The sequence below is a fragment of the Achroia grisella genome, unplaced genomic scaffold, assembly GCF_030625045.1.
Source record: "Achroia grisella isolate CSIRO2021 unplaced genomic scaffold, CSIRO_AGI_Agris_v1 utg1173, whole genome shotgun sequence".
NCBI lineage: Eukaryota > Metazoa > Arthropoda > Insecta > Lepidoptera > Pyralidae > Achroia > Achroia grisella.
The window spans coordinates 130,409-145,961 of record NW_026712589.1 but is presented as its reverse complement, the minus strand read 5'-3'; the positions used below and the strand labels follow the sequence as shown (position 1 = coordinate 145,961).

General features: G+C 31.6%; 1 protein-coding gene across 1 annotated transcript in view; it reads left to right on the top strand.

Moving 5' to 3' along the window:
• The window catches only part of LOC131851205 (glutamate receptor 1-like), a 75,830-nt gene that overhangs the window by 33,365 nt on the left and 26,912 nt on the right, over nucleotides 1-15,553 (top strand). Inside the window, exons 4-5 of the mRNA XM_059201663.1 lie at nucleotides 10,695-10,948; nucleotides 15,095-15,226. Of these exons, the coding sequence (XP_059057646.1) occupies nucleotides 10,695-10,948; nucleotides 15,095-15,226 (386 nt within the window). The remainder of the gene's footprint in view (nucleotides 1-10,694; nucleotides 10,949-15,094; nucleotides 15,227-15,553) is intronic.

The window sequence follows — 15,553 nt, the reverse complement described above, 5'->3', positions numbered from 1 at the left end:
CCTGTGTCGGTTAATTTAACACGGTTGCGTTCTATTTAAACTATCGACGTACAAAAATGTTGACTCGTAGATTACAATGAATATGCTTATAGTGACGTAAAAAGAGTTTTTTATAGTATGATAATTGTACATTCGTGTAATATTATTAAATAGCTTTTGTCCCCGGCTTCGCTCGCGTTAATTTATCCTCATAGTGGTGGAATTTATCAAAATCCTTTCTTAGGGGATGCCTACGTCATAGTAGCTTTAAAAATAAGTAAATATAATACATGTATTATAGACTAGCTTTTGCCCGCGGTTTCGCTCGCGTTAACTTATCCCCTTAGTGGAATTAGTGGAATTTATCAAAATCCTTTCTTAGGGGATACCTACGTCATAGTAGCTTTATGCATGCAAAGTCTCAGCCCGATCGGTTTAAAATTGACAAAGTTCCATCCGATATTTTATTCCCTTGTGGGTAGAATTAATCAAAATCCTTTCGTAGCGGATGCCTACGTCATAACATCTACCTGCATGCCAAATTTCAGCACGATCCGTCCAGTGTTTTGAGCTGTACGTTGATAGATGACTATGTCAGTCAGCCAGTCACCTTTGAGTTATATATATTTAGATTTTATAGTAATTATTAATTTAATATTATTATACAAAATATAGATACTACATGCTCGATGATTTCATGAAAATTATTTTTAAGGGCAAATAGAAGGAAAGAGGGGGAGGGGAAGACCAAGGCATAGCTACATCAAACAAATTGAGGAACAAATGGGAGTCGTGTCGTATCAAGAATTAAAGAGCATGATGGAAGATCGCGGAAAGTGGCAAGAGCTCCACCGACAAGAGCGTAGCTCTTAAATTATGAATGAATGAATGAATGCTAATAATGACAGGATTGGGACGCCGATTTTTATAATCATTAAATGTATGAGTTTTCCAACTCAGTTAGAAAGTGTTAGAGTAAAAATAAATAATATTAATTAAAATTAAATAATAATATTCCTAAGGAATGTTTTATTGATGAATAAGTTCTTTCATAATATCTGACAGCAAGTGAAACTCCTCTTTAAATCCCACTAGCCATTTCAGAGATCAGCAAAAACAAGCAGACAGACAGACAAACATTTCTTTTTATTTCAGTACCATATATAATTTAATATCGTATATAAGTCAATTTAAATAACAAACAAACTCTTCAATTTCATTTATTTGTGCATGTATATGACAGAAGTGTCCACGAAGAATCTCCTCAGTATAATATCATCAAATAATAGGATATAGACAGTGCAATACTTGTGTATATCCTATTATGTAGGGTCGTTCTATTATAAAAAAAATATATTATTATGTATTTTTTGAGAATATAACGACACGTCCCAGTTTCGTACGGGTATTAATGTATTATACCCATAAAACTTCCTCTTAAATCACTCTATCTATTCCTTAAAACAGCATTGAAATCCGTTCTCTTGTTTAAGAGATATAAGCGAACAGACAGAGAAATGTTCGATTATCAATTCGAATATCAATGATTAACCTTGGCAGTGTTTAAAGAGCGAATGATAGACATCGACGCATTTCTCTCCTAAGTCACGAACGGTTAGCAATTGACTTGCCGGGTGTTCTATTCATCTCGCACAATATAAGAAAAGGCGTAATCATGTCTATAGGAATCACGTTCAACTACCGACAACGCCGGAATTCCGTCGAACCCGACATCCTCGCAGTCTCCAAGATAATTTTCTTTTCAATAAAGAAACTGAAATTTTGCTTACGTATTTTTTTTGTCGAAATTTTTAAGTACTCCTATATTAACAACAATAAGTTTTGTTATTCCATCAATAGTCATGTGGCTTAGTACTTAGTAGGCACTTTAATTTGGTCATGGATTTGAGTTTTCTAAACTACTCTTTTTAGATTTGTAATATATGCTTTTTTGAGATATAATATAATATAGTTCATGCTAGTTCTCGAGATATAATCAATCTTGTTCTCAAATTTTACTAAGATCTGTTCAGCTGTTCTGAAAAAGTAACAAACAAACAGATATACACTTTCGCATTTACCTATATATATAAATAAAATTGGAGTGTCTGTTTGTAATATTGAAATAACCGTTTTTGACTACATCCATATGAATATAAATACACCAAAATAATATTTGTCTGTCTGTTTGTACCGGCTAATCTCTGAAATGGCTGGACCGATTTTGACGGGACTTTTTTTGACAGGTAACTGATGTAATAAGGAGTTACTTAGGCTTTAGAAAAATGATTTTATTTCAGAAAAATATAGTTAAATTCCACACGGACGTAGTCGTGGGTACAGCTAGTTAGTTATAAATGTGTATTATAATATGCAAAAGAGTCAGACAATTATATAAATTGTACAGAGTTGACGTAATGTAATCTTATTAAACTCTAAATAGTATAAAGTTTATTAATTTCTCATCAGTATAACAATAGCATAATATGACTTGGCATTATAAAGTACATTGTTTACAAAGTAAAAAATAACAAGTTCAAAATAGTCACCGAGATACACAGTGCAAGTAAAAACTTTGAGTCGATCTCAGCAGATAAGCTTCCGAGTCGTTACCGAGCAGGACTTTAAGATAAAGGCGAACTTTTCTATCCGAATTTGGCAGATGCTACAAAAGGACGTTTGTGAGTTTGTGCACCGCGGATGAAAACGTACAAACTACTGCCAGTTCAACTTCAGTGTTGCCTTCTAAATTTTGCCAAAACCCTCTTAAAATTCTCTCCATAAAATGTATGTAATAGCAGTACATGTAGATCATAAACTCTTTTTCGATACTTAATATTGTTCTTAAATCGGCACGGATTTTTATCTAAATATAATTTACTGCACTTGTAACATTATTAGATAATTATACAAAAATATCAGCAAGGGTGAGCTTACCTAGAAATAGAAATAGAAATAGAAATAATCTTTATTCAAATAAACTCATTACAAGCACTTTTGAATAGTCATATTTTGATTCTACCACTCATTCGGAATGCAGATTCATCACAAGAAGAATGAGCAAGAAACTTGTGTGTTGCTCTTTTTAATAGATGTTTTTTATAGAAATAATTACAGTATAACAAGTAAGAGGCATGCGATAAATAACATTGCTACGCACTCATTATTAGTGTAATTAGATAATATTGTCAGTGCTATGGATTTAAAATTTTTCAACAGACCTCAAACAGAGATCTCTTCCAGCCAATTTAATGTTACGATAGAGGTGATATGATAATGCTCGCGTTTTAGTTTTAACAATATTCTAATGTATACTTAAAAAAATAAATAACAGTTTAAATAATCTTTCATCTTGGTGTGAGAACCTCATGAAGTTTTGTTAGGGGACGTGTTCTTGTGTTATAACGCATTTTTTATATCCCCATAAATATACCCACCCAACTCCAGTGTTACCAAATTTGAGGCGATTTTGTGACGCCTCAAATTGGTAAACACATAGTGTGGCAACACTGCTTCAATTCCAAATATCTGGAGACTTAGTCGAATGAATCCAGTCTTTTTAAACGAAGTAGCGAGTACGTCTCGTGTTATCTCATGTTGTTACGACCGTTCTTAGTTTCTCAACGAACTATAGTACCGAAATGTTCCTTACCGTCATTCTATGTTTTATTCATTATTTCTGTAAAAAGATAGACACGCCGCCATGTTTTATGCATCGTATAATTAGTTCTTTACATGCTTTGAACATAGGAAGTAATATGACGAAATTATCATTTTACTATAATGTCAAGCCTAAAAAAATTGCTACTTACAATTTACAAGCTGTGCCCGCGGTTTCACCCGCATAAAATGTTTGTGTAATGTCTAAGTTATATTACTGTAAAGTTTCATCAAAATCTGTTTAGAAGATTTTGCAAAATATTTTAATGTAATTTCTAAACTATATTATTGTAAAGTTTCATCAAAATCTGTTTAGTAGATTTTGCGTGAAAGTGTAACAGACTTCCATTCATCCATCAAGGACGTTTGTGAGTATAAATATACTCATTAACGTCCGCTTTTATAATAATAATAATAAGTTTAGTAAGATTAGCTGTATATTATGACGATGACTATCTGATTCTTCGATGTATTTGAAATGGCAAACAAACTAACGGCCTATTTGATGGTAAATGGTGACCGTCACATACATACTTGAACAGCAACACAACCATCACTATATTGTTTCGCATTTTACACCACTTACTCATTGCCATTCCGGACGACTGATAATATTATGCTACACATTATCCTGTAATTATTCTCCATGTTATAATATTATGCTACACATTATCCTGTAATTATTCTCCATGTAATAATATTATGCTACACATTATCCTGTAATTATTCTCCATGAAATGTAGTAAATATTATCCTGTAATATAAATTACTAGACTAGCTATTTGCCACGAGATAGAGCAGATAACAATTCAACGTTCAATTACAGTCAAGAATGTAATAAGTTTATTTGATACATGTAACAATAACAAAAATATTTTTTAAAACTACATGGTTTTTGATTATTTTGGTACCAAAGACGTTTCTGGTTATATGTCGTGACAAGGTGCCACGACGCTGGTATTCTGATGTACCTTCATTCATATAAATATAATAATAATATCTATACATATAAATAATTATGGTAAAATTGAAATAACCGTTTTTTACTACATGCATATGAATATAAATACGGTACATACAACAAAATAACATTTTTAACAATTTTTCTCTGTCTGTCTGTCGGTCAGTTTGTTCCAGCTAATCTCTATAATTAGTGGACCGATTTTGACGGGACTTTTTTTTGGCAGGTAGCTGATGTAATAAGGAGTAGCTTAGGCTACTATCATTTCAGAAAAATCCTTTTATTTTAGATAAATAAAGTTAAAATCCACGCGGACGAAGTCACGGGAACAGCTGGTATATATATAAATCTAGATGTATAACACTGAGTAAACATTTAATATCTATGCTATACTACATATATATATTATTATATCAATTATATATAACAGTCACTAGTACGCACTGAAATATAAAATAACACATTTCTACCTATATTAATTACATTGCTTATACTAACTCAATTGTTATCGTCTTAGCTGCTGTTAGGCGCATTACAAGGGCTGAACATATTAGGCTTAAGTTACAATGACTGCTGTAAACTACAAATTAGAGTTGTGCAGAAACTAAGTTTATAGCGCTGTCCGTTATTTTAAGTCTGACCGTTTTACTAATGCCGCAGCGTTAGTAAAACGGTCAGACGTGTTGACCACTCCCGTTTAATGCCCTAACAGATTAATGGTCAACTGAAAGTTTGTACATCTCAACAAGCCTCTACTGGACAAAAACGTTATGTACTTAATTGCTTTAGTTTGGGAAGATGGGCTAGAAAGGGATAGAGATATTTTTTCTTTATATCACGTACAAAATTATACCCTGGCCGGCGCCAGAATAGGATAGACATATCAGGTCCCTTCATGACTCTATCCCTTCATAATCATGATCATCATCAATCAACTTGAGAAAATCATCATGATTTCCTGAGAGAACTGTGTTGAGTTCTACCATATATTTTAGTGCATTGCTAACAATAGGATCATGAATCCTGATACTAACAAGCCCCTTTTAGAATATTGTATGTTTAAAGTGATGAGAGATCTAAACAGGACACAATGTTTTACCATTTTTTTATAACGCTATAACAGGACAATACGTTCAAAAATATTATAAAGAAAAATATGTATCTTTATTACTGTAGAAATAGATTTCAACAGAGATTTGTGTGTACAGAGTAAAATCATCAGGACTAAGTATCAAATGAAACAAATATATCCGTTTCTATCAATACGCAGACAACAATTATACGAGTTTTAACTATTTTTTTTAAATTATATTACTTAAAATGTAATAATAACCTCATGTCTATCAATTTATACATAACCTAATTGTACAACTAAGAACTTAAAATTAAAAAGCTTAAAAAATATAATATAATAACTAAAATATATTATTAAAAGGGGTCCCTTTAGACAACGTTCCGAAGATACTGGCAGCGTTTCCTCTTTGAATAGCTAGACTAATTCTGTCCAAGGTAGCTGCCAGCTCTTCGGTCTTCTGTGATGTTGAAATTGAAAGTAAACGTGATATAATAACGAAGTTCATATGAATATACCTATGTACCTACTTACTTTATAATGCACATAACACAAGCTCTACATAGCTGAGGATTAGATGGCGCTGTGATTTGTCCGGTGTTATAATTATTAATTTTCTTGATGAACAAAATTTTATATAAACAAACAATATATACATAATACATCACGTTTCTTAATAGGGATATGCCGGTATATTCAGTAAGGAAAGCGGCATTCTTTTGTCACAAAAACGTACGCCGTTTAATCTCGCTGCCATCGTAACATGCTTCCTTTTAACTACATTTTCAGATGTCTTCATATATGTACCTCAAGTTTTGAAGCGATGTATAATAATAATAATAACCGCGGATAATTTACGCAGCGCGATCTAGTCACATGTTAAACAAAGCTGGTGGTACTAAACAACCGATATTTATACACATTTTTAATTTGTAAATACTTACATAATGTACATAGAAAACACAATCAATACAAACAATCATACTCATTAATACAAATGTTTGTACGAATTGAACCCGCGACCATCGGAAGTAAGACGGTGTACTAAATCGCTAGACCACCGAGAACGTCAGGTATGCTTAGTCACACAGTCGTGGGTACATATGTTACGTTTGTATTAGCCGCCAAGCAGCTCACTTTGTTAGATGCGTTTTCGTTAAACGATGAAATAGGTAGTGAAGTACTGGGTACAGAGGAATGAGGTCTAAGTCTTCTGGAATAGCAGCGCATATATCACATGCATGATGATAGCATGATGGTCCTTAAAGCTCTTCATGTATTATACACATCACTTTACCACCAGACAGGCCGCAAGCTAGTTTGTCATTTATTTATTTATTGCACCATTATAACAAAAAAAAACATATAAACAAAAGAAAACAATATTTAGTATATGGGTACAAAAGGCGGTCTTATTGCTTATGCGATCTCTTCCAGACAACCTTTGTGAAGAATGACAGAAGGTGGTGGATGGCGGATGATGGAGTAGAAACATTAATAATATTAATATATAAAATAATACATATTATAAACATATACATTCTACATAATATATAAATACATAACTTATAAAATAAATCTACAATAATATAATACAAATAACATATAGTCATTGGTTACATGAAAAAGAAAGCGAATCAATATTTAAAGTATAATTATTTTTATTAAGTACATAGCGAATCATTAAGTATTTATTATTTTAACCACATAATAATTGTAAAAAAATATTGGTATATTAAGTATAATAATAAAAAATATTTCGCCTTAATATATAAAATAGCGGCAAAAAGTAAATTAAAAAGTTTTATAAATATTGTTCTTAGAATCCCTCAATTTAATTAGACTTACGTGGGTGATTCTATGATACTTGTTATTCTTATATATAGAAATTTCAATAAAATAAACCTATTTTAGTTAAAAATTATTCAGATCTTACCCACAACTTTTACCATTTTCAGATAAAAGATAAACTATATTCATTTTTATGTTTTAATCTATCTCCACACCGAATTAAGACCGGTATAGTAATTTAGAGGTATAGATCGGTACATTTTTACATTTATGATATTACTAGCTACCTGCCTCGGCTTCGCACGGGTGTACATGTATTATACATACACACCTACTTGAATCACTCTATTGCTAAAACTGTATTAAAATCCGTTGCGTATTTTAAAAGATCTAAGCGAACAGATAGCCAAAACAACTTCACTTATACTACATCAGCTGTACTCGCGACTTCGTTCGCGTGGAATTAAACTTTATTTTTCTAAAATAAAAGTAGCCTAAGTTGGAGTAACTTAGGCTACTTTTTATTACATCAGCTACCTTCCAATAAAAGTCCCGTCAAATTTGGTAGAGTCATTTCAGAGATAGTCGGAACAAACAAACAGACTGACAGACAAAAATTATTAAAAATGATTTTGGTGTATGTACCAATGTATATATGTATGTATGTATTTATATTACTACATGCATATGGCATGTAGTGAAAAACGGTTATTTAAGATAAAAGATAGTACGAATAAATTATTTAATTATTCCTGAAAAGAAGCGGTTACCGCGAGGTTACGAGACATCTGTAATGAACGCTACTTAGAACTTTTGGCATTTGACACAAAATGGTGTTCAAATTATGTGTATAATCAAAATAATTAAAGTAAGTTAATTCCTTAAGTAGCTAATTAAAAATGCCATACAATTGTTTGTCTGATGTAGAAGGTGTGAAAAATAGAAAAGGGCTGTAGTATGACGCGATATGAAATTGCAATGAGACGAGGCCGGCCTTCCGGGAGATGGTCGGATGGCGGACAAATCCTGCAAATGCCTTCATTACATACACGTCAACCCTCTTCTCGACGAGTCTTCGTCACGGCTTCAATCTTTTTGCGGATATTACACTTAAATTATGACAAAAGCGCCAAATCGGGTGCTGTATAATGAATCACTTAATATTAATGACTTATATTTTCTATATATGGTAACAATGTAATTATCGTCACTACAAAGTAACTTAAATCATTGTAAAAGTCAACTAGAAGGATTTACAATCAATATATTACTTGTTCTCTACTTTATTGGAATACATATTTTTAAAATAAAGATTCAAATTTTTAGTCCTGTGCACCGGGGTGATGTACTACCAATAAATGTAGGTATATGATATCTAACAGCTTGAGGCATTTTCGCAGATTCGTATAGGCTGTGCATTATAAAAGCTTCCAATAAAAATGTAAAAAAAGGTAACTTTCAAAATATCTATATATATAAATTCTAAAACTTATATATTTATAATTGAACTTTTAATTAATTTTAATTTTAAAGTACGGCAATTTTAAGCGGAGTTCAAAGCATAAACATTAAGCACTTTAACCATACAAAAAGTTTAACAATTAATTCACTTTTTTAGTATTTCAATATAATAACGCAAAGGCAATATATAATCCAGTCTCGTGAAATTATATTCTAAAAGAAAGGTGCGGTCAACGACCTCTACTACACTACTGGTACTGATCTATTCATTCGTTTTTTATATAGCACGCTGAATGTTGTTCCATAGCTTCGTGTATTTATATACTCGTACTTACGGGTAATAATAAATTCCAAATGGAAGATATACATTTAAAATTAAGGCGTTATAACAATATTTGAAAAGACAGTGAGCCATAAAAAGGTACGCTATCACAGGTTTATAACATCACCAAAATAAATCACATTTGATGTTTATGTTTACGACTAAAAGTATTTAGAATTATATTAGAGATTTACAGCAATGTCAAACCGAATGTAAAAGGGAATAAGAATCTGTAAAATAAAATCTGTTTTAAATATATTTTATCGAATTAGGTATTGTTTTGCGAAAAGTCATTTTATTACGTAATGGATTTATATGATTTTGTTTTATTCCGCTAATATTAACTTGTATGAGACCACAAATATTCAGTGCGAGAACCTAACCATCGTTACTGGTAGCGTTACGATCTTCTCTATTGGCGATGAAATTCCGATCGTTATGAAGTGTACACCCATATAGTATACCCATATCATTATATGGGTCTAATATTAATGCCTGATGATGTCTCTGAACAGACATTATCAGGCATTGAATAAAGCAACCATCGTTACTGCAAGAGTTACTATTGGCGTTCAAATTCCGATCATTATGGAGTCTACACTCATATAATATATCCATATAATGTTTGATGATGTCTCTGAACTAGACATTATCAGGCATTGAATAAAGTAACCATCGTTACTGGATGCGTTACGATCTTCTCTATTGGCGATCAAATTCCGATCGTCACGAAGTGTACACTCATATTGTGTACCCATATAATTAAATAGCTCTGATATTAATGCCTGATGATGTCTCTGAACAAGACATCATCAGGCATTGAATAAAGTTCAGATATATCAGAACTGGAAGCCTCGTCTTGACAGTCGCAGTTTGTCAAAAGAATTAACTGCAGAATTACACAAAATATTATAAATCCATTAAATAATGTTTTAAATAATTTACACGCAATATATTTATTTCCTTCCTATATGTTCGTGTTCTTTAAATTTTGAATAAACTCGCTTCATTGTTCTACTCCAAATGTCTCTCTTCTTGGAGCAATATATTTGCCATTGCCATGCTGGTCAAACTGTATTCTGTAGGATTCTGTTTGAGATATTGTTCTGTTGGGGTTAACATAATTACTTTTGTTCCACTAATCCCCTCTTATTTATACTTTACATTATTACTTTAGATGAAAAGGAACAATGACAAATTGTATTCTTACTCTATCACCACTTGAATCCAACATACCACATTAACTAATAATATTCTTCAATACATATTTTTTGTAACACTATATACAGCTATTACAATACTAAAAAAATATTATAATTGTTTACCGCATATAGTATTATACAGTATATGAAAAATTGATTAAATAATATACCTTAAAAAACAACATCTACTACCTTCAAACCAACATTACAGCCATCACAATACTAAATAAGCTTTTTAATTCACAGGTCTCCTTCGTCTGCAGCAGCTGTACCAGAGTCTTCAACCCGGCAACGCGACATTCAGAATTTCGAACGTGAAACGTGTAACCAACGCAACGGAGGTGGTGGCCTTCCTTATCGCAATTGAACGTCTCGACCGTTGGAGTAACAAATACGTTGTTCTCGATTCAACAACTAAACTCGCGAAAGATGCTCTAATTTTGCACGTACGTGACGTGCAACTTGGACGAAGAAACTACCATTACTTCCTCAGTGGACTAGTGAGTAATCCCTTAACTCGTTAGTGACGTAGCGTATTTTAAGTCTACTCGTAACGTTTTGTTGCTGTTACGTGTATAAATAAAGACATTTTCACAATAGTAATTCTAAATAGAGAAATCAGGAATGCTTTAACAATTAAAGCAACACTTTACATGCCCTTTTGCTGACTATTTCAATCACACCTAATGAAGGCAGTTAACTCGCTAGTGATGTAGCGTATTTTAAGTATACTATTAACGTTTTGTTGCTGTTCACGTGTATAAATAAAGATATTTTCACGATTGTAATTCCAAATAGAGTAATCAGCGTTGTCCACTGTTAACTGAAAACTTTACATGCCATTTTGCTGACTTTATTTCTATCACATACAACAGAGAGACTTAACTCTCTAGTGATGTACCGTATTTTAAGTCTATCTCGTATCTTTTGTTGCTGTTCACATGTATAAATATAGACATTTTCACGATTGTACTTCCAAATAGAATAATTAGCATTGTCAACTATTAACTGAACACTTTACATGCTCTTTTGCTGTTTTTACTTCAATGACACATAACAAAGAGAGTAAACTCGCTAGTGATGTAGCGTATTTTAAGTCTATCTCGTATTTTTTGTTGCTGTTCACGTGCATAAATAAAGACATTTTCACGATTGTACTTCCAAATAGAGTAATTAGCGTTGTCAACTCTTAACTGAACACTTTATATGCCCTTTTGCTGACTGTATTTCAATTACACACAACAAAGGGAGTTAACTAGTTCGTGACGTAGCGAGTTTTAAGTTCACTCGTATCGTTTTGTTTCTGTTTACGTGGTTAAATAAATGAATATATCTTCTCGGCTGTAAGTCCAGGCAGGTAGAGTACAAATCAAAATAAATAAAAATTTTTATTCATTTAGGTTGTTTTTGCCTCTTAAGTACTTCATAATTTTTATTACTATTCGAGCAGTAGTGTTAGCCAGAAATGTTGCCAACTGTCAAAGCTATGTTCTACATGCTCAAATACTGACTATATTTAAATCGCACATAGCAAGCATAGAAATAGTAAAGCTACGTCGTCCTTAAGATAAATTTGGATTAACATCGGTGTTTCTGTTACCAAAATGTCATAAAATAGCACCTAAGTTTTAGTGTCGGCCAGATTCGAACTCACTCACCTTTGACATCTATTACGGCTATCTATGACTGCCTGGATGTTTAAGCACACAACCTTACTTTAGATGGTCACAAGTTCGATTTGTGGAACGATACGAAAATTTGTATCAATGAATGGGACTGTTTGGGTATTTTCTATAAATATTATGTATATATTTAAAATAAAATATATCTTAGTATGTCTATCAATTGTCTTATAAACACAAGCTCTGCTTAGCTTGAAACTAAATAACATGGTTCCACGGCATTTATTAATATTTTATCATAATAAAAAAATCACTAGATTATAATTACGTGTTTACATTGGTCTGTTAACCTATAAATAATAAATTTCCTCTTTTGAACGGTGTTGCCAGTGTCACGTTATTTAACGTGAAATGTACAACCACTCTGTTCATGGTAATTTTAGGTAAAAACTTCGTAGAGCCGGGAGATTAATAATAAATAATACATTGTGATGCAACCTCAATATTGCCAATATCTTCTAATATATAAAATTCTCGTGTGTATTCCGAAGAATATACCACTCCCGTCGATGCAAAAATTCAAAATTTATAATACAAAATTAATAATTTTAGTCGCGTCTGTAGTTGAAGAAAGTTAATATTTAATGGCGATAGGTGTAATTTTTTAGTATTAAAATTTATAGTCAATCAGTTTATCTGCTTACTTCTAAACATAGCAAGCTATTTCATACGAAGTTTTTGGATATCTTTCGAATCTGATGATTTAAATGTTTTAGTCAATAATCAGTATTTTACAATATGTTGTATAAGCCGGAGTGGTGACATTATTTTTATATAATTAAAGAATTTTCATATTTTTTTCGTTAGCTTTTGTCTTATAGAATAAGAAAACCAATTTCTTTGTTGTGATATAAAGCCGTACCAGAAAGAACGCTGTTTTTTCTCAATTTTACGGTATTCATTGTTGTTTAATTAAAAGTTAATTAGAACATTGTTAGCGCAACTAAGTATTGTTTTCATGGGCACATTTTACTAGTGTATTCTGTAATATATAAATATACATATAGACATAGATAGATATAGATATAGATAGATATAGATATAGATATATATATATGTATATGTATATACATATATAGATATAAATATGTATTATAATTAAAATGACAAAAATCTGCCTGCCTGCTTTTTATAAGTGTTAAGCAATGCCATACCTGAACAGCACTACGGATATCACATTGTCATGTAATAGCTTTGATACCGTTCTTGCGTTAGACTAGACTAGATATGATACTGTAATTTGACTGCTTAACCCACTAACAATTTATATTTTATTAGATAAAATAAATGTTTCTGTAAGTACTGTGTGTTAGTCTCTTATCCTAATAAATGGCTTCGAATAGCGAAATGTGGGGATCAAATATCGGTAGCTAGATGTAACGGCACAACACGGTAGCAGATCCATTCAATTAATACAGTATAGTTTACGGCTTCCAATATATTTTATGTTCAAAGTAAGAAAACTACATCTGCTGTACTTGTAATTTATTAGGTCAATCTATTTGTTATAATACAACCTTCGTTTTCACTGATCGAGTATAGTTTAATATGAAATCATACTTTTGGAGCGTCGCTCAAACTATATAAATTTTATCTATATTCAGATTTCTGGTTATGGAAACACATATAACAATACATATTAATTCTAGAGGCAGCAGTAGATAGACTAGTAATACCAACTGAAGAGTTGTATTCACAAAAACGTTATCATTTATCACTATATTAGCCCTTTAGAGATAACAGCCGTGAAGGTACAGATGTGATTATTATTAAAATCGAAAATACTCTTTATTCCTTACGTTTTTATATATTTTTTTCTAGCTGTCCCGGTAAACGTTGTTTTGCCATATAAATTAATAACACTATAAAAAAATACGGGTTGGTGATAGTAGGTTGGAAATTTAGAGTTGTGTGTATTTTTTAATGACACATAATAAAAAAATATAAATAAAAACAATTACCCAAAAAATAAAAAAGTAATGTTACGAGTGGACAAACCTTATCACTTAAGGGTATGAAAAATAGATAGAAGCCGATTCTCAGACCTCCTGAATATGCATATAAAATTTCATAAAAATCGGTAAAGCCATTTCAGAGGTGTTTGTTCCAACATTGTGACACGAGAATTTTATATATAAGAAGACTATTAACTATCAGACCAGAATATCGTTTCAGCCCAGAAAATGAACTCACCCTATTTAACATTTAACAAATTTAACTCTATTGAAAAATACAAAACATTATTAAAATTTAGAAAGAATAAATTTATTACCTTCAAATATTATTTTATACATGATCATACAAATTGTAATATGAAATGTTGTTTCACTTTTCTTGTAATTTCCTTTACGTAATATCAATGCAAGATTAGAAGCGAGTTTCTAACTTTATAAATTAGATTCTAAAACTAATTTAATCTGCATTTCACAGCAGTAACACGTACGTGTAACATATATCCGTTTAATTTCGGTATGAAACTATAACAGAAATCTCAGCAATTTACTGGTAAATTCATTGGAGTGCAACGAAAGCATTGATTTTGTGTTTACTCTATTTAGAGTCAGCAATATACAGAATGCTCTGTTACGCATTAAGCTGGTACAGGATATTTCAATATCAATCAGAGTTACAAACATCTAGTTTACGTTGCGGTCTCAGTTTAAAACTTATAATTGAATGTAAATGTATAACATACATGTACCAAACATATGTATGTATTCACGAATATAATTATTTGTATCGGTCTGGATGTTTTCTATGTATTTACAAAAAAAAATTAAGTATTTATACCAGTTGTCTAGTACCCATAACACAAGCTCTGCTTACCATGGATGTAGATGGTGCTGTGTTAATTGTCTAGGGGTTATTTATATACCATAAAATTATTCATGGTAAGACCTGGTATAAGTAGATAAGTTATGTGTATTAAACAGAAAAGTATAAAAATATTTATTTGAATACCAGGTTATGGACGATCGTTGGGAGAAGGAGGTCACGGAATTTGGAGCTATTAACATAACTGGATTTAGAGTCCTGGACTTCTCTAGAAAAGTTGTGAGCGACTTTATAGGCCTGTGGAACAAGGGCACAATTTCAGTAAGTATTTTTTTATTTAATGTATTTTTTATCGTTGTAGACTTGTCTAGAAAGTCATCTGTATCTGCATCGTCTAAGCAGTTTGCTTTGTGAGCAGGTCAAGCTGCTTAATTCCAGCTGTCTCTGGTGTGGTGAAGTTGCAAATATGGCAGTGATAACCAGGATATATGACTGTAGTAAGATATGGCAACACAGGAGAGGTACTATATTTAGTATATGTATATAGTACCCTACTATATATGTATGTATAGGGGTACTATATTTAATACCCCTATACATATGTATATACGTATTCGTTTGACACCTTATTTGTTACCAATGGCAACA